This window comes from Pelecanus crispus, chromosome 25 (assembly GCF_030463565.1).
Source record: "Pelecanus crispus isolate bPelCri1 chromosome 25, bPelCri1.pri, whole genome shotgun sequence".
In the NCBI taxonomy this organism is placed as follows: domain Eukaryota; kingdom Metazoa; phylum Chordata; class Aves; order Pelecaniformes; family Pelecanidae; genus Pelecanus; species Pelecanus crispus.
Genome location: NC_134667.1, coordinates 2511505 through 2535278, shown reverse-complemented (window position 1 = coordinate 2535278; position 23774 = coordinate 2511505). Strand labels below are relative to the sequence as shown.

At 59.6% G+C, this 23774-nt stretch overlaps 1 protein-coding gene across 1 annotated transcript in view; it reads right to left on the bottom strand.

Annotated features, from left to right (window-relative positions):
* The window catches only part of LOC142595961 (antigen WC1.1-like), a 140218-nt gene extending 116876 nt beyond the window's left edge, over nucleotides 1-23342 (bottom strand). The window contains 6 exon segments of the mRNA XM_075724830.1: nucleotides 20679-20984; nucleotides 21830-22184; nucleotides 22223-22306; nucleotides 22308-22393; nucleotides 22784-22946; nucleotides 23250-23342. Of these exon segments, the coding sequence (XP_075580945.1) occupies nucleotides 20679-20984; nucleotides 21830-22184; nucleotides 22223-22306; nucleotides 22308-22393; nucleotides 22784-22946; nucleotides 23250-23342 (1087 nt within the window).
* Nucleotides 23343-23774: the final 432 nt, after the last annotated feature.

Here is a 23774-nt window from a genome sequence, read left to right as displayed (position 1 = left end):
CCCAGGTGCAGGACCTTGCACTTGGCCTTGTTGAACCTCATGAGGTTCACAGAGACCCACCTCTCCAGCTTCTCCAGATCCCTTTGGATGACATCTCGTCAACCGCACCACTCAGCTTGGTGTCGTCTGCAAACTTGCTGAGGGTGCACTCGATCCCACTGTCTGTGTCATGGATGAAGATATTAAACAGCACTGGTCTCAGTACGGACCCCTGAGGAACACCACCTGTCTCCATTTGGACATCGAGCTGTTGACCATTACCTTCTGGATGCAACCATGCAACCAATTCCTTATCCACCAAACAGTCCACCATTCAAATCCATATCTCCCCAGTTTAGAGAAAAGGATGTTGTGGGGGACTGTGTTGAATGCTTTACAGAAATCCAAGTAGATGACATCTGTCATCTGTGAGGAGCTCCTCACTCATCCATGCTGGCCTCCTGCTGCCTTTGCTTGATTTCCTGTTTCTTGGGAGGCACCTTTCTTGAGCTTGGAAGAGGTGGTCCATGAATATCAAGCAGCTCTGCAGGACCCCTCTTCTCTCCATGGCCATCTCCCATGGGATTCTTCCAAACTGATCTCTGACAAGGTTGAAATCTGCTGTCCTGAAAGCCAGGGCTCTAGTCCTGCTCTTTGCCTTGCTCCCTCCCTTCTGCATCCTCAACTCCACCATCTCATGGTCACTGCAGCCAAGGCTGCCACTGGCTTTCAAATCCCCTAGCAGTTCTTCCTTGTTCAGCAGTGCCCGGTCCAGCAGAGCACCTCTCCTTCTTGGTTCCCCCATCACCTGTGCCAGGAAATGCACTCGAGAAATCTCCTAGATTGCTTGGCCCTGCCGCATTGTCCTTCCAGCAGCTACACCAGGGTGGTTCAGGCCCCCCATGAGGACCAGGCCCTGTGAATGTGAGGCTTCTTTCACTTGTTTCAAGAAGGCCTCATCTACATCTTCCTCCTGAACAGCTCTCTAGCAGATACCTGCTAACGCAGCACCCACGTTGGTCTGCCTTCTGATCCTGAGCCATAAGCTGGCTCCCGTCCCACCCCGAGCAGGAGGCAAGTCCACCTCCTCGCCTCCCCAGATGGTCCTTCCTGAAGAGCCCGTGTCCCTCCACTGCAGCCGTCCTGCTGTGCCATTGACCCACCACACCTCCGTGGTCCCGGTGTGGTCACAGCCCTGCAATCACACACAGACTGCTGGCCCTGCTGGTGGTTCTCCATGCCGCGTGCATGAGCGTGCAGGCGCTGCAGGGAGGCACCAGCTGTGCTGGGTTCCCAGGAGGGGTGTGAGAGCCTCCTCTGTCATGCTGCCTGTGTGTTGGGATGTGCAGGAGTGGAGCTGCACGTCTTCAAGCTGTGGGCTATGTGTGGACTTTATTCCCTCCTCCACCTAGGAGCACTTCTGGGATCACACATGGGGTGTGCATAATCCCTTTAGAGCGGTCCAGCACCGGGCACAGGCCAGTCAGTCCAGCTGGGAACAGCCCCAGAGCTCTTTATTTTGTATTTATAGGTGGATCTCAGCAGCTGAGAAGCCTCCCAGCTTCTTTGCTAACAGCCACTGCTACAGCCGCTGCTGCCGGCACCTTCCCTGCTGCTGCGGTACCAGCACCTAGTGCTAGGGAGGAAGAAAGAAAAGCCTATGACTGTATGGAGAGGGAGAAGGCAGAGAAATCCTGCAGGCATAGCTCAGGCCACCTGTGGTGGGATCTGCTTGCGATGAAGCCTGAAGGTGCCTGTGAAGTGGGAGAGGCCCCTGATGCCCAAGCCCATGAGAAGGTCCCAGGTGCAGCTGATCAGCCTGGGGCTGAGTGAGGCTGGGCCAAGACCTTGAGTGCCCCATACAGGTGTCCCCCCAGGGGCAAGGTGTCTTGGCCCAAGACTCTTCAAGGGAAGGACATGCTCTCTGCTTTGGAAAGGGGAGAGCCAGCCATCAGAGGGACCCCTCTGTCTTCAGCCAGGGCTTCCACATCCCAGATGGAAAGCCAATTCTGGATGCGCAGGCAGTCCCCTTGGGTGTCAGGGAGATCCAGCCCACAGCCAAGCTCCAGAACCTGCTTCAGTCTCACAAGGGCTGGCAGAGAAATATCCTCTTTCCCCCAGGGCTGCCCTCAGTGGAGGGATGGGCTTCCCTTGCAGCTGGGGAAGCACCATCTCTTTTTGGAGATAGTTACCAGGGGAGCTGCCTCTGCTGCTCCTGACGCCGCCTGTGGTTGTCAGTGACGTGCTTGAATATGTTCCTCCGTGCTTGATACGGCTCCAGCCTTCTGAGGACCTGGAGCGCTCGTGGGGAAAGGTGCCTGCAACAACAGGGAAGCATCATCCCTCAGCCCGTGGGGTCACGACTGCTCGGCGGCCCCGGGCTGTGTGCAGAGCCAGCGCACACTTACTCGGACCGGAGTCTCTCCCGCTGGGCTGCTGCTGCCATCTCCTCTGCTGGGAGAGGGTTTTCAGCCTTTCTCCACCTCTGGGTGACCTCCTTTCTCCTGGGCTGCGCTGGAGGGTGGGGAGTCCAAGTGCCTCCAGTGCCCAGTGCCTGCCAAGAAGGAGACACTCTCAGCAAACCAGACGGCAAACAGAGGTGCTGTTTCCCAGAGGACTTCTCTTCAGAGGAGCCTGCAGCAGGACCTGGGAGCCGGGAGACTCAGCATCGTCTGCCCGTCATCATGGCCGACGGCTGCTTTTGCCCCTGGGACCCTGCTGCCAATCTCCCTGACAGGGATGAGCAGGCAAACCCCTGCCCTGCAGCTGGGTCAGTCCTGCTCCCACTCCCTGGAGACCTGCCGCCCTGGTGCCCCGAGAGAGAGGGTCACTGCTGCTCTCAGCGGTGTCAGTCACTGCCCGTACCTGGGGCGGCTGTCGGTCCTCCCCTGCAGACCAGGCTTGCCACGCTGCCCATTCTGCCTTTGCTTGCTGTCGCCGCTCTTGCCACTGGGTCTTCCCTCGCTCCCACTCTGCAGACAGCTGCCAGACCTCCTGGAGGGGATGGAAACGCAGCAGCAGACAGGATTAGTCTCAGCTCCCAGAGGGGATGTTCCTTTGGGCCTGGCCCATGTCGGTGCCTCTTGCTTCAGCTGGTCGGTCAGCAGCGCTTTTCCCCTAACAGATGAGGGGCCATGGAGTCATGCCAGGCTCCTCAGCTCATGGCAAACACAGCTGAGCGAGCAAAGACCTCCACTGTCAATGACCTAGAAAGGACTTGTACACTTTCCATAGCCCCTGGACACAATAAAGTGTTTCATGACAAACCCAGGGGCAATAACAGGCGGGAAGGACGTGCAGCCCCTTCCTTTTCCTGAAGAAGATCTGAAGGAGGTGACAGCCAGGTTACGATGAACGCACGCCAAGGGATCCTTTCAGGATGGCTCTCTGCACAAAGAGGCTTTTGCCGAGTCTCAACCAGCACGGTAGTTACAGCAAGGCAGAGCACGTACCTGCAACGCTCTCTTGCAGGCTTCAGAGGACGGGAGTGCAGCGGTGGGCCTGGCTGGAGGAGCTGGCTCCTGCCTGCCTGGCTCCTTCGTCCTGGGGGAGCTGCCTGGACACGGGGGGAGCACACTGCAAAGAGACACCAGGAGGAGTCGGCATGAGCACGGGGCACTTTGGCCTCTCCTTTTCATCTGGTACCAAGGCTCCCCAGGCTGGCAGAAGCAGCAGGGGAGGTGGGGCCATCTCCCATGGCAAGGGGGAGCCTTTCCTGAGCCCCATCAGATGGATGGGAGAGGGCTGCACCTCAGCTCTGTTGTGAGGGCAAGCAAAGCGATGTGGGGTGCACTCAACATGTGCCGTCTTCCTCACTAAGGGGCCTGCCATGGGGCAAGCAAGCTCATAAAAACCGTGGGGCATGAGTCAGGGACTTTCCTGAGTCCCTGCATCCGCACTGTCCAAAGGGGATGTCTCTCCCACATGGGTGCAAGGATCCCTTTCATCCCTTCCCACAAGGCTCTCACCTGGCAGAAGGCTTCTTCCCCATGTCTTGCTGCCTTGTGCCTGGCCCCTGGCTTGGCAGCACGGGGAGGGATAACTTCACCCGCCTGTGCAGCAGCTGGTCAGGATGCCCCTCTGTGCCTGGGAAAGGAGGAAGCTCTTCAGAGCAGCCGTGTGGAGAGTGCGTTTTAACTGGGCTGTGGTCACCCAGCGTGGGGCAGGGTACCCGTACCTCTTCTGCTCCCATGCTTTTCTGCAGCCTTCTTGTGCCAGGTGCAGAAAGACTTGGCCAGCGCTCTGCTGACCACCAGGAACTGAAACCTGGAAAGCAAATGATGACACAGGCTTGAAGAAGGGTGACCCTCTACCCTCTGCAGCTTCCCAGCACTAATCCTCCTGACTGTCGTGCAAGGCATGGCAGCCCTTTTCCTTTGTGGACATGCACAGGTTTTACTGGCAATCTCCCCCCAACACCAGAAAATGCAGCTTCAAGTCCTCTCCGTGTGCAGCTGCTTCTCTCTGGTGGGAATGACGGCAGGCTGGGCGTGAGAAACACAATCACGGTGCCCAGTCACTGCAGGAGAATACAGGCAGAGCCCAAACTCAGCATTAGTTAACCATAAACCAGTCACTTCAGGACTGAGCCCTGACGCGATGCTGAGTGTTGAGCCCCGACAATGCGCGCTGCTGAGCAGGAGCTGGGAAGCCGCCCGCTCGGTCGGTCGGTCGAGGGCTGCAGAGGAAACGCACTCACCTTGGGAATGCCTGGGCAGGAGCAGCCTGCATCCCCCGAGCGGTGGTCGCTCCACCGCAGACATCTGCAACTGGCATCCACAGCCTCTGCAAAGTGACCCAGAGCTGTTGGAAGGTTTCCAAGGCAGTTTTCTCTTGGCTCCCAAAGGAAGCAGACCTGTCTCCTGCTCCAGAAGAAAGCCACTTCTCCAAACCCCTCTTCCAAATCCTCCTCCATGAGCGTTAGCCCTTGCTCTGCTCTGGAGAAGCTGCACAGCAAACACTGAAGCTGCGCAAGAACACTGCCAGGCTTTTTGTAGGGCAAGGACCCATAAACTCAGAAGAAACTTTCTTTGCTAATGGAGAAGTTAGTGGGGGTGAGCATGGGGAAAGGCACTTGAGTGGCCTGCAACGTCCAGGCTGGCCAATGGCGACTGGGTTGCTCAGCCTTCAGTGGGCTTCCCAAAGACATTGCAGCAGCCCTCAAAACCTGAGCAGCTTACAGTGTGAAGCAGTGCAATGCGGCTGGCCTTGCTCTCCAGCCCTGTGACGCAGTCGTAGTAAAACCGCATGCACAGGACACCGTCTTCGCAGGACAGAACGCCAATGTCCTTGAAGGCGAAGGAGAGGTGCTGGCTGTTCCTCAGGTGGTAAGAGTACAAGAGTATGGTCTCTTTCACACAGTCCTCCACCGTGTGCCACGGCAAGGAGGTGGCTCGCGATAGCCACCTGTAGTTCAGCGGCTTGATCTTGACATTGCCTGGAAGGAGGAGGAACAGCGTCACTGCCACAGCAGGCCACATTTCCATCTAAGAGTCATAACAAAATGCCATAGAAAAGAGCTCCTGGGGAGTGGTTTGTTTTGGGGGAGCTCAAGCCATGCCCCGACCTTTGGATGCAATTCTCTACTTCTCCCAGCCCTTTCCAAAGAGCAGAGAGCACGCACCCCAGCCCCGGACATGGAGGCCGAGAGTGGAGGGTGGCCGCTGCCTCCTCACCAGGGATAACCACTGTGGGGAACGTCAGCTCCTGCAGGCATGACACATCAATATCCAGCTGGAAGACGGGTCTGCGAACCACATACACCTCTTTGTCACCCTGGCATTGCTCTTGGACCATAGCGAAGGTCCCGAGTCCTGCAAGCAGGACACCCTGTTCAGGAAGAAGACAAAAAGGCTGATGAGTGAGTACTGTAGAGATGGCAAAAGTAAAAGCTGTGGCCAAGACCCATGTTCTCCATTGGTTTTCTTCCCCTCCTCAAAACACATGCTAACGTCCCTTGGCTGGAGAAGAGCCCAGGCATTTCCAGCACAGGCACTGATTCCCAGGGATTATCCTTGGCATGGACCCAGCATAATCCCCTGCCTCTCTGCTTGGTCTCTCCACTCTGAGCACAGGGAAGAGTGAAGCCCTATTGTGCGCCAAGTGCTTTCTCAGACTCGATCTGGCCTTGGTTTCTCTCTTGGTTGACCAAGAAGCAGCTCTGGGCACACGGGATTGTCTCGGTGTGCTGCCACAATGCTCAAGGAGGGATGGCTCCCCGGGGCCCAGGCTCTCCAGGGCAAAGGAGGACCAAGACGCCAGCCCACCTTGTCCAGCTTCAGCTGTCCCAGGATATACGCAGACACAGCATCCCAGACAGCCACAACCTCTGGAAAGCAAGGGAAAGAGGTGTCAGGCTGCAGGCCAGACGGCTCACGGCCTCTCGGCCAGCTCCTCGCCCAGGGGGTGACAGAGGCGGGTGTCCACAAACAGCCCAGACAAACACTGCCATGGCTGCGGAGCTGGGCTGTGCTCCAATGTCAGACTGCCAGCCTTCCTCTGCTCCCGGGACAGGGCTGGAGCAGAAATGGGGATGTGGGAAGGGCTCAGGACCAGGGCAGTGGCCATCTAAGCCCCAGAAAGGGATGGCACCCCAGTGCCCAGGACACGGTCTGCCCGCCTGGTGGCACAAGAGGATCCCCTGGGAAGGAACAGAGGTTGTCCCAAAGCAGACTGCTTGAAGGTAAAGGACTGATTTACATCAGAGGCATTTCCAGCTGGCTGGTGAGAGCCCCGTGGGAGCTGAAGGACACCCCAGCCCCACGATGCAGGACCCCTTTTCATCCCAGAGCCAGAACCCCAAGAGGTACCCGCTCCCAGGGAAAGCTGGCCCTGGATGGGCCCCCTCGCAAGGGCACCGAGCCATTCCCATGGGAGCCTTGGGACTCAGGGCAGCCGGGAGTCCTGCTTGCCACATTGTTCCCCGAGCCCGGTGGGACCCTCAGGCAGGGCTCTCGCGGCAGCCCCCAGCCCCCTCCAGCCACCCCCACAGCCCAGCAGTGGCAGCTTTTGACAGTGGACAGCCCCGGTGCCTCCCCTTGGGAAGGAGCTCCCAGAACCCTTACCCTTGGTGGAGAGATACAGGAGCGTGGGGAACAAGCTGCTCAGCTCCAAGCTGACGGCCACGGTGCAGCAGCCCTCCATCGCACTTGCTGATGGCCCCTCAGCTCAGGGAAAGGGATGCTCTTTGCAGCTCCTTGCCAAAAACTCCTCTCTGACGTGCCCCTACTTTCCCTGTCAGTGAGGGTCCTGCCTGTCAGCGAGGGCCCTGCCTGTCAGCGAGGGTCCTGCCTGTCAGCGAGGGTCCCCCAGCACAGCCCCGCTTCCTCCAAACCCCACTCCTGGCTGTGGAGCAGCTCCAAAGGGCAGCACTGGGGAGCCCCTGAGCAGTGCCCAGCAGCACCCAGGCCTTGCCGGGAAGTGTCGGCACCTCTGCGGCGCTGGGGAGACCTCCCTGTGATGTGGGGCATCCCCCTGTGACATCAGCCCACATCATTTGAAGGTGCATTATGACACCAGCAGGGAGACGGCACAGCTGGGGACAGAGCAGAGACATTTCCCCTCTTGTCCTGGGCAACAGTCATCCCCTTTCTCACCAGTCCTTTTCCAAAAGCCCCGCCTGCCCCCTGCACCAACACGCCTCTGCTACTGGGAGCCCATGCGGGCAGGTGGGGTTTGGGGGTTGGCTGCAGTTGGGCAGTTACAAGAGATGGGATCGAAGGCCTGTGGGATGCAACAGCCCCTCCAGTGTGCCCAAACACTCCTCTCTGCTGCGTGTCGCTTGCGTGGCAGGAGTAGGATGGGCTTGACTGCACTGGTTTTGGCTGGGATGGAGTTAATTTTCTTCATAGCAGCCCATAGGGTGGGCCCTCCCCAGCCATCCAGACCAGGCCCTCCTACCAGTGCTCCCCTTCCCTCCCAGCGATTCCCGCCTCCCAGCCAGGAGCCCTGTGGGGCTGAGGTTCAGAGAGACACAGGCAGAGGGGGTCTGGGGGTGCTGAGACCCCCTCTGTCCCACTGCCAGGGCGCGCATGGGCCAGGGTCTCCTTCAGCACCCTGGGGGCAGGGAGGGGAGAGGGGCCTGGAGAAGGGCCCTTGGGGGTCTGTGCTTGAAGGCAGGGAAGGAGGATGCGGCTCCAGGCTGGAGCAGGGCAGGCGAGGCACAGCCCTCCCCATGGGCACCTAGGGCAGCCCCCGTCCAGCCCGGCCCTGGGGTTTGGGGCTTGTCCTCACCAAGCCCTCTCCAGTCAGGCGTGCCTGACCTGTCTCGGCCAGGTAGCTGAGCTTCCTCCACTGCAGGAGCTCTGCACAGGCGAGGAGAGTGTCCCTAGAGGCCTGCAGAAAAGCAGAGGCTGGGAGATGGCACCACAGCCCAGGCAAGGAGACCTGGCATCCTCCTGCTCTTGGCCAGGCTCCGAGCTCTTCCCAGCCCCTTAGGAGAAGAGGCAGCGGGGCACAGAGTCTGAACTGGGTTCAGTGCCCAGGGCAGGGACACAGGGCAGCCACCACCTCACATATCTCATGCTGCCGGCCAGCAGAACAGGGATCCTCAAGCGCTGCTGAGCTGCTGCCAGGGATGGGGGCAGACTGAAGGGCAAAGCAGGTCTAGGCCCACGGCTGTAGGCAGCGAGGGCTGGGCTCCCAGAGACACCGGAGCAGGACGGCACCAGCAGCACCTCCCCATGGGAATCCCCCAGCAAGACGCTTGGCTCCCCAGCTGCGGCTGCCCCAGCTGCTTCACGCCCAGGCTCCGGGCAGGCAGAGCTTTGGTCCCAGCACGCAGGGCCGGTCCCCCTCTGGCTGCATCTCCCCTCCCACCGCTCTCCCTGCCCCAGGCTGGGGGACAAGCTGCCTCTCCACCCCTTGCAACTGCTGCACCCCTCTGTGCAGACCAAGTTCACTGGCCCAGCGCAGGGGGACCTGGCGCAGCAGCGCTTCGTTCCTGGGGCTATCCTGCTCTCTGGGCGCTGGGACATGCCCTGGCCCAAACAGCGGGAGGTCTCTTGGGCACAGTCCGGGCGGACAGGGACTGGGGCTCAAAGCCCTGGCCTCCCACGCCTGCAGGGACAGCTGGGAGCCTGTAGGGACTGGTGTGTTTGGTGGCCACGGGCTGCTGCTGAGTGCTGCTGGACCAGGCAGGGCAGCTCTGGGAAATGTCCGTGCCAGCTTCTCTGGCCCTGCTTGCACTGGCTCTGCAGGGACCTTTCCTACGGACTGCGCTGGAGGAGAGCTGAAAGGGTCGGCGGGGAGGAGGAAGGCAGCGGTGGGCCCAGGGCAGGGCAGGAGGGAAGCTCTGCCCTGTCCCCAGCGACTCAGGCACTGGGACCCCGAGGTGACACACATTCCAACAGTCCGACTGCCAACAGCCCTCGCCCCTGATGCCCAAGCCCCTCCCATGGTGTCAGCACACCCTTCCCCACACCACTGGTAGGGTTTCAAATCTGTACCTCGGCCACGCTCTCCATCTGGTCATTCATACGGAAGAAGAGTGGGATCGGGCTCTTCCACACATTCTTCTTTCTCTGTCTCCTGCTGTCCCTCACCACCATACTCATCATTTCTCTGAGGCTGATGCAGAGCTGCTGCACCTGGCTGGACTTGTGGTAGGGAGGAGGACGGGAGGACTTCAGCAACAGCCGCTCCCTGCCCGTGGTGCGCAGGGGCATTAGTGTGGCCGGTGGGAAGGGACATGCTCCAGGGCCGGCTCCTGAACACAGGAGCTGTGGGCCACATCTGCAGCCACAGCTGAACGGCCCTGGGCCCCTGAAAGGCCACACAAGAGGCGTGAGGAAGGGAGCAGCCCTGCCCGAGTGCTGCCCGCAGCGCTGCGCCCAACAGCAGCTGGCCTTGCAGAGTGCCCAGCGCTGCGGCTCAGGCTCCCACAGCAGCCTTACATCGTCAAAGAGCTGCAGGAGCTCCTCAGAGAGTTTCAGAGCAATGGGGCTGGCCCCATGCCTCTTCATAACACCCAACACATTCCTGCAGACAGACAGGACCTTCCTCTTAACATCAGCATTGGCATCCTGCAGGCTCTCCATGATGCCTGGCAGCAGGACCTGCATTGTTCTTGCCTGCATGAAAAGCACGGTTTCCTTTTTGTGAAGCGGTGAAAGACCACCCTGACCCCTGAGTCACATGACTACTCCCTGGATTTAGAGGGTAGGGAAGCCAACCATCTGGGATCCCTTTCCAGGGAAGGGGGCATTGACAAAGCAATTGGAAAAGGGGCAAAACTGCTCAGCCTTTGGAGGCGACTTCTGTCAAGCGTGAAGGAAAGGTATCCCTTCAAGGAGGATGTTATATACCGCCCAGGTAAATGGACCACCGTAGAGAAGGGTAGCCAGTACCTGAGGGTATTAGGTGTGCTGGAGGTGATTTATAGTGACCTGAACGATGAGCAGTTACCCAAAGATCCAGATGAAGTCGGGTGCACACAACCCATGTGGCGGAAGGTGGTACGGAGCGCATCAGCATCGTATGCCAACTCGTTGGCAATACTGACCTGGAAAGATGACGAGGCACCAGTGGTGGATGAAGTGGCTAGACGACTCTGGGAATACGAAGAAAGTATCACTTCATCCCTACGGGCCTGTGTCTCGGCTGTGGAAAAACTGTCTGAAAAACTGTGCCAAGAGTTCCAACAACTCAGAGAGGATCTGTCCTACTCCCCACCTGTACGGACCGGTATCTCAGCCTTTAGGAGTCAACGTCCCTATGCTCAAGAGAGAGGATACAGAGGATACACACCACGGGGCACCCTGTGGTTTTACCTGCAGGATCACGGAGAGGACATGAGGAAGTGGGATGGAAAACCCACCTCGACCCTAGAGGCACGGGTGCGGGAGTTGCAAGGAAAAACTAGTACAAAAGGTGGTTCTCCCAGGAAAATTGCAGCTCCAGTTTCCAGTGAGCAGTTCCCCAGACAGAGTAAGAGGGCTGATTTCACTTCCAACCTTAATCAAGGGACTTTTGATTCACATTTACAGGAAGTGAACAGCGAATACTGTGACCAGTGTTAGAGGGGCCCTGCCTCCAGCCAGGTGGAGGAAAAAGACAATCGGGTTTACTGGACTGTGTGCATTCGATGGCCTGGAACGTCAGACCCACAGGAGTAGAAGGCTCTAGTGGACACCGGTGCACAGTGTACCTTAATGCCATCAAGTTGTAGAGGGGCAGAACCCATCTGTATTTCTGGAGTGACAGGGGGATCCCAACAGCTCACTGTACTGGAGGCTGAAGTGAGCCTAACTGGGAATGAGTGGCAGAAGCACCCCATTGTGACTGGCCCAGATGCTCCGTGCATCCTTGGCATAGATCACCTCAGGAGAGGGTATTTCAAGGACCCAAAGGGTACCGGTGGGCTTTTGGTAGAGCTGCCTTGGAGACGGGGGAAATTAAACAGCTGTCCACCTTGCCCGGTCTCTCAGAGGACCCTTCGATTGTGGGGTTGCTGAGCGTCGAAGAACAACAGGTGCCGATCGCCGTGCCACACATGTGAGAACTTCAATAGGAACTGCAGTCAAAGGCAGCCAAGTGGTGTGCCACAACTGACATCGCTAATGCATTTTTCTCCATCCCTTTGGCAGCAGAGTGCAGGCCCAGCTTGCTTTTACCTGGAGGGGTGTGGGACCGACTGCCCCAGGGGTGGAAGCACAGCCCCACCATTTGCCATGGACTGATCCAGGCGGCACTGGAACAGGGTGAAGCTCCAGAACATCTGCAGTACATTGATGACATCATTGTGTGGGGCAATACAGCAGAAGAAGTTTTTGAGAAGGGAAAGAAAATAATCCAAATCCTTCTGAAGGCCGAATTTGCCTTTATGGCAAAGTAAGGTCAAGGGACCTGCACAGGAGATGCAATTTTTAGGAATAAAATGGCAAGATGGACGTCGTCAGCTCCCAATGGATGTGATCAAACAAAATAACAGCTATGTCCCCGCCAACTAGCAAAAGGACACACAAGCTTTCTTAGGTGTTGTGGGTTTTTGGAGAATGCATATTCCAAATTACAGTCAGATCGTAAGCCCTCTCTACCAAGTGACCCGGAAGAAGAACGATTTCCAATGGGGCCCTGAGCAACAACAAGCCTTTGAACAAATTAAACGGGAGATAGTTCATGCAGTAGCCCTTGGGCCAGTCCGGGCAGGGCAGGATATTAAAAATGTGCTCTACACTGCAGCCGGGGAGAATGGCCCTGCCTGGAGCCTCTGGCAGAAAGCACCAGGGGAGACTCGAGGTTGACCCCGAGGGTTTTGGAGTCGGGGATACAGAGGATCCAAAGCCCGCTGTACTCCAACTGAGAAAGAGATACTGGCAGCATATGAAGGGGTTCGAGCTGCTTCGGAAGTGGTTGGTACTGAAGCGCAGCTCCTGCTGGCACCCTGACTGCCGGTGCTGGGCTGGATGTTCAAAGGGAGGGTCCCCTCTACACATCATGCAACTGATGCTGCGTGGAGTAAGTGGGTTGCACTGATCACACAGCGGGCTCGAATAGGAAACCCCGGTCATCCAGGAATCTTGCAAGTGATCATGGACTGGCCAGAAGGCAAAAACCTTAGAATATCACCAGAGGAGGAGCTGACACGTGCTGAAGAGGCCCCACTGTATAATAAATTGCCAGAAAATGAGAAGCAATATGCCCTGCTCACTGATGGGTCCTGTCGTCTTGTGGGAAAGCATCGGAGGTGGAAAGCTGCTGTATGGAGTCCTATACGACAAGTCGTAGAAACCAGTGAAGGAGAAGGGGAGTCGAGTCAGTTTGCAGAGGTGAAAGCCACCCAGCTGGCTTCAGATATTGCTGAACGAGAAAAGTGGCCAGTCCTTTATCTCTATACTGACTCATGGATGGTGGCAAATGCCCTGTGGGGGTGGCTGCAGCAATGGAAGCAAAGCAACTGGCAGCGCAGAGGCAAACCAATCTGGGTTGCCGCATTGTGGCAAGATAAAAATGTTTTTATAAGTACATCAGCAATAAAAGGAGAGCCAAGGAGGATCTCCATCCCTTGCTGGATGTGGGGCGGAACATTGTCACCGAGGACAAGGAAAAGGCTGAGGTACTTAACGCCGCCTTTGCCTCTGTGTTTAACAGCCAGACCGGTCATCCCCAGGGTACTCAGGCCCCTGAGCTAGAGGATAGGGATGGGGAGCAGAATGGAGCCCTCATAGTCCAGGAGGAAGCAGTTAACGACCTGCTATGCCACCTGGACGCTCACAAGTCTATGGGGCCAGATGGGATCCACCCGAGAGTACTGAGGGAGCTGGCAGAGGAGCTCACCAAGCCACCCTCCATCATCTATCAGCAGCCCTGGTTAACAGGGGAGGTCACTGATGCCTGGAGGCTTGCCAATGTGACACCTATCTACAAGAAGGGCCGGAAGGAGGACCTGGGGAACTACAGGCCTGTCAGCCTGACCTCAGTGCCAGGAAAGATTATGGAGAGGTTCATCTTGAGTGAACTCAACAGGCAAGTGCAGGTCAACCAGGGGATCAGGCCCAGCCAGCATGGGTTCATGAAAGACAGGTCCTGCTTGACCAAGCTGATCTCCTTTTATGACCTGGTGACCTGCCTGGTGGATGATGGAAAGGCTGTGGATGTCATTTACCTGGACTTTAGCAAAGCCTTTGATACCGTCTCCCAAAACATTCTCCTTGGGAAGCTGGCAGCTCATGGCTTGGAGGGCGTAGTCTTTGCTGGGTAGAAAACTGGTTGGGTGGCCGAGCCCAGAGAATAGTGGTGAATGGAGTTAAGTCCAGTTGGCAGCCAGTCACGAGCGGTGTTCCCCAGGGCTCAGTTTTGGGACCAGCCTTGTTTAATATCTTTATCGATGATCTGGATGAGGGGATTGAGTGCACCCTCAGTAAGTTTGCAGATGACACCAAACTGGGTGGGAGTGTCGATCTGCTGGAGGGTAGGATGGCCCTGCAGAGGGACCTGGACAGGCTGGATCGATGGGCCGAGGCCAACTGTATGAGGTTTAACAAGGCCAAGTGCCAGGTCCTGCACTTTGCTTACAACAACCCCATGCAACACTATAGCCTTGAGGAAGAGTGGCTGGAAAGCTGCCTGGCCGAAAAGGACCTGGGGGTGTTGGTTGACAGTGGCTGAACATGAGCCGGCAGTGTGCCCAGGTGGCCAAGAAGGCCAACAGCATCCTAGCTTGTATCAGGAATAGTGTGGCCAGCAGGAGCAGGGAGGTGATTGCTGCCCTGTACTCGGCGCTGGTGAGGCCGCACCTGGAATGCTGTGCCCAGTTTTGGGCCCCTCACTACAAGAAAGACATTGGGGTGCTGGAGCGTGTCCAGAGAAGGGCAGCGGAGATGGGGAAGGGTCTGGAGCACAGGGCTGATGGGGAGCGGCTGAGGGAGCTGGGGGTGTTCAGCCTGGAGAAGAGGAGGCTGAGGGGAGACCTTATCGCTCTTTACAACTGCCTGAAAGGAGGGTGTAGTGAGGTGGGTGTTGGTCTCTTCTCCCAAGTAATTAGCGATAGGACGAGAGGAAATGGGATCAAGCTGCACCAGGGGAGGTTTAGGTTGGAAATTAGGAAAAATTTCTTCACTGAAAGGGTGGTCAAGCATTGGAACAGGCTGCCCAGAGAGGTGGTGGAGTCACCATCCCTGGAAGTGCTCAAAAAGCAGGTAGATGTGGCACTTGGGGACATGGTTTAGTCTAGTCTACCCTTGTTTGGTTTAGTGTGGACTTGGTAGTGTAGGTTCATGGTTGGACTGGATGGTCTTAAAGGTCTTTTCCAACCTAAACGATTCTATGATTCTATGACTCACGCAGCACCCTCTCAGCAGCAAAGACCCTGCCCTCCTGGGGATCGCTCCTTCCACCCACAGCCTCTCCCCGCAGCGCTGTTGCGAGCTCCCCGGGCAGGCTGAGTGCTGACCCTGGCAGGCGGCAGAGTCCCTGCCCCGGCACACAGCCCCCTGAGGCACAGCAAAACTGCTTGGCAGGACAGCCCTGGACAGCCCTGGGGGTACTCCCGGCTTCACACCCCTGCAGCCATCCCCAGCAGAAGGCAGCGGTCATGCCTTGTCCCTCTAACAGTGAAGCAGGAAATCCCTGCTCCAGAGCATGTCCTTCTCCTCTGCACCAACCATGGGACGTGCCAGCTCTGGGAGATCCCTTCAGGACATTCTTGCACATTGCCCTGCAGCCAGGGATGTAACATGTCCACAGCTGTGAAGATTAAAGAAAGCGTACCCACGCCACCCCCCACAATGAACAAGAATGGTGACCTAGGATCAACAGACGAGGAGAAGGCTGAGGTACTCAACAACTTCTTTGCCTCAGTCTTCACTGGCAACCTCTCTCCTCACCCGTCCCGAATAGATGGACCGCAAGATGGGGAACAGGGGGGTAAAGCCTCTCCCACACTGTAAGGGAAGATCAGGTTCGAGACCACCTGAGGAACCTCAATGTACATGAGTCTATGGGACCTGATGAGATGCATCCCAGAGTCCTGAGGGAAATGGCTGTTGTAGTTGCCAAGCCACTCTCCATGATATTTGAAAAGTCCTGGCAGTCAGGTGAAGGCCCTGGGGACTGGAAGAAGGGGAATGTTGTGCCCATTTTTAAAAAGGGAAGAAAGGAGGACCCTGGGAACTACCGACCTGTCAGCCTCACCCCTGTGCCTGGGAAGATCATGGAGCAGATCCTCCTAGAAGCTATGCTCGAGCACATGGAGGACAGGGAGGTGATTCGAGAGAGCCAGCACGGCTTCACCAAGGGCAAGTCCTGCCTGACCAACCTCGGGGCTTTCTGTGAAGGAGTGACTGCATCAGTGGACATGGGAAAAGCAATGGATGTCATCTACTTGGATTTCTGTAAAGCGTTCAACACGGTCCCCCACAACATCCTTCCCTCTAAATTGGGGAGATATGGATTTGATGGGTGCACTCTTTGGTGGATGTCCTGGTTTCAGCTGGGATAGAGTTAATTTTCTTCCTAGCAGCAGGACAGTGCTGTGTTTTGGATTTAGTAGGAGAAGAATGTTGATAACATGCTGATGGTTTAGTTGTTGCTGGGTACTGCTTATGCTAGTCAAGGACTTTTTCAGCTTCCCATGCTCTGCCAGGCGCACAAGAAGCAGGGAGGGGGCACAGCCAGAATAGTTGATGCAAACTGCCCAAAGGGCTATTCCATACCATGTGACGTCATGCTCAGTATAGAAACTGGGGGGAGTTGGCCGAGGAGCAGTGATCGCTGCTCGGGGACTGTCTGGGTATCGATCGGTGGATGGTGAGCAATTGCATTGTGCATCACTTGCTTTGTATATTATTATTATTATCATCATTATTACCATTATTATATTGTTATCATTATCATTAGTATTTTACTTTATTTCAATTATTAAACTGTTCTTATCTCAACCCAGGAGTGTTTCTCACTCTTACTCCTCCGATTCTCTCCCCCATCCCATTGGGGTGAGCGAGCGGCTGTGTGGTGCTTAGTTGCTGACTGCGGTGACAGCACGACAGGGAGGGACACAAAATACCCTCTGCCATGGAAATGTGCCCACGTTAGCACCCTCCCAGCCAGGCCCTTCTCCAGGCCAGGGGCTGGATGACGGCTCTGGCTTCCAGTCCACGTCTCATGGGGATCCCTTCTCCCTCCCCCTGGCCTCTCCCTCCTCTGCCTCCCCCAGCGCTGAGGGAAAGGTCCCCCCACGCCCCCTGCTCCCACCCCTCCTGCACCTGCACACAGGCACTGCCCCAGCACAAACCCACACTGAGCCCCGTGGCCAGGCAGCAGGAGGGCAGGGGTTGGGGCTGAGGCGCAGCAGGAGGAGGGGCTGCCAGGGCTGCCATGGGGCCTTCCAGCCCCTGCCCAGGACGGAGGCAGCTGTGGGGCTGTGAGGGGAGTGCGGGGCTCTGCCAGGGCCCAAGGCAGCAAGAAGAGCCCATGGAGACTGGGGTGCTGGCAGAGGCAGCCAAGGGGCAATGCCAGCCCCGTGCTCCCCAGCAAGTGGCTCTGCACCCTGTGCCAGGGCAGTGGGGAGCAGAGCTGCCTCCTAACCAGTGTGGGAGGTGATGCGCGGGACGTGATAGCCCCTGGGGCTGGCTGGGGGGTCCAGGGCACCGCAGCCACCTGTGGGCTCACTTGTGTGGGGCCACAGCCCAGGGCTCAGCCCAACACGGCAGCTCTGTCGTGGCCTGTGTGCTGTGGGACCAGCATGGCCCAGGCAGGGCCTGGGGGAAAGAGCAGCTGGGGAAGCCCGAGGTGAGGAGATGGGCGCTCCCGCTGGGGCGCATCACAGCACCTTGCAGAGAGACAGTTTTGTTGGAAACTTTTGCTGGCAGGGTGGAAACGTCTCTGTCAGCAGGAATATTGCCCAGGGACCATGGGCTCTGGCAGCCCCACAGCCTGACCCCGAGCCCGCTGCCCCCGAGATGTGCCCCTTCCCCACCACCACGTCTTTGTGCTCTGCTCCCCCCCAGTCAGCCTCAGGGAGACACCCCGACAGCGGGGCAGGCAAGCACCAGCTCTGGGCCATACCCCAAAGGCTTTTAATAGGAACAACTGCGGAGGCACAGCGTGAAACCAGGGGAATCAAAAGAGAGGCAATGGCCGGCTGTTTCTGCTGCCCGTGGGAAGAGGGAGACGGTTCCCTGGTGCTCACGGCTCTCCCAGCTGCAAAGTCCCCTCCTCGCTCCCGGCTGCACCCAGCTGCACGGCAGGGATGGGCTCTCCTGGCGCGGGGCTCAGGGATGGCTGTGCACTGAGCTCTGCTGTCGCAGCCTTTCTGTGCTCAGGGGGATGTGCCAGAGACACCTCTTCAGCATCGTCATAGCCTGTGCTCTCTGGGGACAGGGACCAGGCATCTCCCTCAGCTGCAGGGGCCCCAGCACTTCTCTGCGAGCGCAGGTTTGCCCCTGCAAGCAGCAAGGCAGGCCATTGCACGTTGGCCCCATGGGGTGCCCCTCCTGCTCTCTGCATCACCTGCCTCCCGTCTCCTCCTCCCTCCTGACATGTCCAGCTCCCTCTGCCAGCCCCGGGCCCCCCAGGGAAAACTCCCAGGGCAGGGTCCCCCATCCCAGGAGCTTGGGCTCTCCGTAGGGCAGCGATTCACCCGGCACCAGGGATGGCATCCCATAAAGCGGCAGCGCCATCTTTCCCTCTCACCTCCAGGGGCATCCCTGGGCCCTGCTCCCTCCTCTGGTGCCCTGGGCATTTCCCAGGCTCCCTGCCCAGGGGCAGGATCCTCCCCAGGGGCAGAAACCTCCCTGGCATCATCATAGCCATGCGCTGGGTCACTTCCAGGCAGGACAGGGACGTCTGAAAGGAGAGGGGAGCTGGTGACACTGAGGAGATACATCTGCAGAGCAGAGGGCGGGAGGATGCGCAGGGCCGTGGGGCTCAGACCCTGGTGTTGGCAGCACCCCAGGAGACTCCCCAGCTCTGTGGGGACACTCAGTGACACCGCTGTCCCTCACATGGCTGCAGGGAGGAGAGATCCACTCCTTCCCGCACCCTGTTACCTGGTGCTGACCCTGGACCCTCCTCCTCCTTGCTGTCCGCGGGGTAGGGCTGCAGCTTGGCCAGGGACCCCTCTGAGTAGGAGCCTGGAGAGAGGCGCAGCGGCTGTTATGGGAGTGTGCTCTGCTGAGCCGGCTTGTGGTGAGTGCTGCTGGGGACGGGGGACCCACATAGGCAGGGCTGTGTGGGGAGGAGGGCTCAAGACTCACCCTGCTCCCCTGGGACCAAGCCTGCCTCAACGGGGCTCCCAGAGCTGCCCCGGGACAGCCCCTTCCCTCAGCCCTGCGGTGCCACCCAGGGATTTATGCAGGGGCAGGCAGAGAGGGGCTGTGCCTGGCTGCGATGGGAAGAACTGCTGGGGAGGAAGCTCCTCTGCTGGGCCCAGGACCTGGCTGCTCTCCCCACACACCCCAGCGCTGCAGGGACCGTAGGCCAGGGGACTGCCGTGGGTCAGCCCTAGGTGGAGGTTTAGGGACAGAGCCCTGCAGATGTGTCCCCATGAGGGACCCACACCCACCTGAGCCGCTGAACCTCGCCCGCTTCTCCCATGCCGGGCCGTAACCGATCTCCTCATAGACGGCGTCAGGGAAGGGCTCCCACGCTCTCGCCGAGCCTGCGGACAGCGGCAGGGCTGGCCCAGGGACAGGCAGAGAGGGGACAGGATCCCGCTCTGCTCCCCCTGCTTTGGTCCCCGGGGCCAGCAAAAGGCTCTGGCCACAGCACAGCCCCGCTGCGCTGCCTGCTCACCGCTACCCCCTTCCTCAGTGAGGGCAATGTCCCCACGGAGGTGATCTGGGGCAGCGACACCCTCACAGCGTCCCCTCAGAGACAGCCCTTGTGCCCCTCTGGCCCCTGGGTCAGCTCCCCGGTGCTGAGCTTGGAGCAGCTCCCGCCTTTCCTCTCCCCCTGGAGCTGCCCCCTCTCTGCCCCAGGGATCCATAGCACGGCCCCTGCCCTGCCGCGGGGAGGTCACGGTTGCACAGAGGAACAGCCTGGGGGCCTGAAACCACAGGGATGGACCCTGCTGCCCCACGTTCCTCCTGGCATCTCCCCTGCCCCACAGACCCCTCCAGAGCTGCCCGGAGTGCTGCCAGTGTCGTGTCCTCGTCTGTGTCCCCTCTGCTCCCACCTCCCCCAGCCCAGCTCGGCCATTTCTCTCCTCGCCCCGTCCCTAACTCCTGCCGTGCCTGGACTCTCTCTACCCCTTGCTGCTGGTGGCCCATGGCCCATGGTCAGGCGGTGGATGAGGCGGCACATGGCAATGAAGGCAGCACACACGCTTATCCCCCCAGCTCTGCCTGTGCCGCTCACTGACACCTGCCAGCACCCCTGGCCTTGCCAGGAGGCATCTTTCCCCGGGACCCACCTGCGCGCCCAGCCCTGGCGCTTCGCACTTGCCCGGCCAGGAGGGCCAGGAGCAGGCAGAGAAGGGCCCCCAGGACGATGCAGATGATGACGGGCAACGACAGTCTCCCGCTGCCGGTGGGACGGTCCCGGCTGGGATCTGCATGGGCAGGAAGAGAGAAAGGGCAGCAGCAGGCCTGGGAGAGGTGGGGGCTGGCCACACCCCAGTGCTGCCCCCCACTACAGCAGGGGTAGGGGACCCCAGGAGTGAGGGATGAGGAAGCTCCCAGGCTGCTGGGTAAATGAGAGCCCTCCCCAACGCCCCTCCCCACTGCTGTCCCGGTGCCTCCTCTTGGGAGTTTCACACCCCAGCAAGGAGCCCCCTCCCTGCGGCTGTGGCTCACAGCTGGCCCGAGAAGAGCCAGCGCTGGCAGGGAGGACAGGTTACCTGCTCGCGGGGTTGGTGCTGCCGTCCTGGGTGCAGCGGCAGAGGGGAGAAAGGGAACTGGGCTGAGAGGGTGGCTGTGAGGGTACCAGGGAGCCGTGCGTGTGTGTGTGCACGCGTGCGTATAGCCCTGCCACCCCCCACCCACACTGCCCCTCCTGCGAGGCTGGTCAGGGGGGCTGGGACAGAGCCCAGGGCCCTGCTCTGGCTATCGGGCAGGATGGCGCAGGCAGCCCAGGAGATGCCCCTGGGGGCTGCAGGGCCCTGCAGGCAGGAGCCGGAGGACATCCAGCCCCACAGAGGCTGCTGCCCACTTGGCACCAGGCTCCCATGCTCCACAGGCACAGCCTTGCTCTCAGCAGCTCTGCAGCCATGAGGGGACCCAGTGGGGAAACGATATGTAGCAGCCCCCCTGTGACCTTACGTGCGCAGGTGACACCGACAGCATTTGCATGGGTGCAAGGCTGGTCCCTGGGGGATCCCCTGGGGCAGAACATGAGGAAGGATTCATTCCCGGCACACTGCAGCTCTCTGTCCCACATGGGACCCACACCTTCTCCAAAGCGAGCTGCCCCAGGCACGGACAGGGGTACGCCACACTGGAGCTCCCTGCAGACCACCTCGGCAGCTTTGGGACCAAAGTCGGAGTCACAGACAGTCTTCCACTGCTTCCCATCATGGACCTCCACACGTCCCGAGCAGGGGCTGTCCCCTCCGACCAGCTGGACAAATCCTGGAGCAACCAAAGACCCCTCAAGCTCTCCCAGAGCCCTCTGGCAGTTACGTGCCTACATCCCAGCTGCTCTGCAAGGTGGCCACAGGCAGAGAGACCGCAACCACCCCACCGCTGCCAGTGGGTGCCAGTGGGACGAGCTCCCGGTGCAAGCACAGGCACTGAGGACAGTGCAAGCGCTGGCAAAGCCCCTGTGGCACAGGGCAGCCGCGGGCTGGGGCAGGCAGGAAAGGCTGGGCAGCAGCTTGGCCCTGCCTGCCTGGGGCCGTATCCCCATGGGCTGGAACTCATGGGGGGACCCTGGGAGAGGAATGAGGTGCCACGGGCCACCCTGCTCCTCTGCCCAAGGCCAGCACTCCTCCCCTCTGAACATCCCTTGGCTGAGGCTGAGGGACTCCTCTCTGCCAGCAGGCACAACCCAAAAGTCCCTTGCCATCTCATGCCCTTCCCCGGGGCTCTGGGTGGCCACGTGAGCAGCTCCCGGTGCCTCTGGCATGGGGGGACCTGGCCCTCGGCAATGCCAGACAGGTCCTGGCTGAATGGGAGGAGAAAGATGGGAACCAGCAGCCATCCCGGGGCAGGGAGAGGGATTAATCTCCCAGCCCCAGGCCCCCACTGAGGGTGGGCTGAGCCACCTTGGGGCCTGGCAGTGGCTGGACACACAGGGTGGGCTCCCCTTGCTCTTTCCTCAGGGACCAGGGACAGCAGCAATGACACTCCCAGCTTGGCAGTGTCACCAGCCACACCCAGCCCTGCTCCGGTGCCCGCTTGTTGCTCCCTGAGGGCACAGCCAGGTCCCTTCCCCTGTCCCGGTCCCAAAGCTGGGGAACAGGCTGGCCCCTTACCTGAACATGTCACTCCAGCATCCAAATAGTGACTACAGCGGTATGGACCCGATCCAGGGTGTTTACAGTCAGACAGGGCAGACTCAGTGCCAGCACAGTCAACCTCATCGATCCAAATGGGGCCAGATCCTGGCCCAAAGTGTGCATTGGTATGAGCTGTGACAGCAGACCCACAGCCCAGCTGCTTACAAACCACTGCAGCATCATCCATGTCCCAGAAGACACCACACACGGTTCCCCACCGGCCCTGGTGTTTCACCTGCACTCGCCCAGCACAGCGCCCGCCGCCATCCTCCAGCCTCAGCTCTGCAGCCCCTTCAAACAGCAACATGGGACCGGTCAGGAGAGTGCCGAGCTCCAGACTGCAGGTCTAAGGGTCACCCCTGCCCAGGCCCAGTCACAGGCACCAGGGTGGGAGCCCCTTCCCCTCCAGGCTGTCCCTGCAGCAGTTTTGGGGTCCCTCCTGTCCCCACGGTCTGTGCAGGGCTGGGGTGCCCAACTCCAGCCCTGATGGGCTATTCACCACCCCACAGCCCTTGGCACCTCTTCCCACGCCAACGGCCCCTGCCCGTGCCCACCCACACACCGTGCCCCCAGGCCCTGCACAGGGCACCGTCTCCTCCCCAGCCAAGCACACCCTGCACAGCCCCATGCCCCCACACCCGCAGCTTCCCCGGCACCACCTTCCCTGGCACCACCCAAGCCCACACCACCCCCAGGGCTTTCTGTGTCCTCAGGGAGCACCGACACAATCCCAAGGATCCCCCCAACCCACGTCCCCTCCTCGCCCCTGGCATCAGCCCAGCCCCTGTGCTTGGCCGGGGCCCCCAGGAAGGAAAATTCTCTGCAGCCTGCGAGTGCAGACAGCCCGCTCCCTTTCTCCCTGGGGGACACAAACTGCCTTCCTGGGGTCGGGGCTCCCCTGCACCCGGGGGCAGGGAGCAGCACACAAACCTTGCGGGGCACCCCGCAGATTGGCTGTGCCCTGGGGATCCCTGAGTGCTGCTGTCACCCCCTGGGCCACTGCTGGCCCCAGGGGCACAGCCCGGGGAACAAGGAGCCCAAAAGGGTACCCCAGGATGGGGGATGTCTCTAAATGCAGCCAGGCACGGGCTGCCTTAAAGACAGAGAGGCACAGGGAAAGCCAGAAGGTCCATGGACGTGAGCACCTTCTGACCCTTGTCCCAGTGTTGCCGGGAAAGCAACCCCAGCCCCAAAGGGATCCTGATACCCCGCCGCTACCCACTGGCCCTGGGCGGTGAGACAAGGGAGCCAGCACTTACCCCTGCACAGCTGCACCCAGAGGAGCAGGCACAGCACCCGAGGGGACAGGAGTCCCTCCATCCCCATCCTGAGCCTGCTGCCCCGCTGGCACAGCCCTGCTGCGCCCCGCTCCCTGCCACGGCTCCGGGCAACTCACGGGGACAACGATGATGGCAGGCTGATATATCTCTGCAGATGCCGACCCAGCTGCAGGAGGAGCCAAGCGAAGCAGCAGCACCTTTTTAGACATGAGCGGCAGCTATCTCCCCTCCGACACAGACCAGTCCTCCAATGAACTTCTCCAGCGCCGTTCATGACCATATATGAGGGACATCTCTGTCCCACTGCGGGCGTCAGGGTCACTGCGGTGGGGGATCGTCACAGGACGAGCTGAGCGTGGAGGGGAAAGGAGTCTGTCACCCCTTGCAGCCTGCTGTGGGGACAGGGAGCACTGAGCATCTCCTGCACTGGGCTCATCCAAGAGCCCAAGGCGTGAGTGTCCCGACGCCCCCGAGACATGGGAAGCACAGGGCTGGGACTGCCGCGCGACCTGTGTCAGGATGGGAAGGGAACAGCCCCTTCCCCTGCCACAGCCCCTGCTGTGCTGGCAGCAGCAGCTGGGAAAAAGGCTTGGCCAGGGGAAGAGCTCCATGCCAGCAGTGCTGGCTCACGCCTCCCTCCC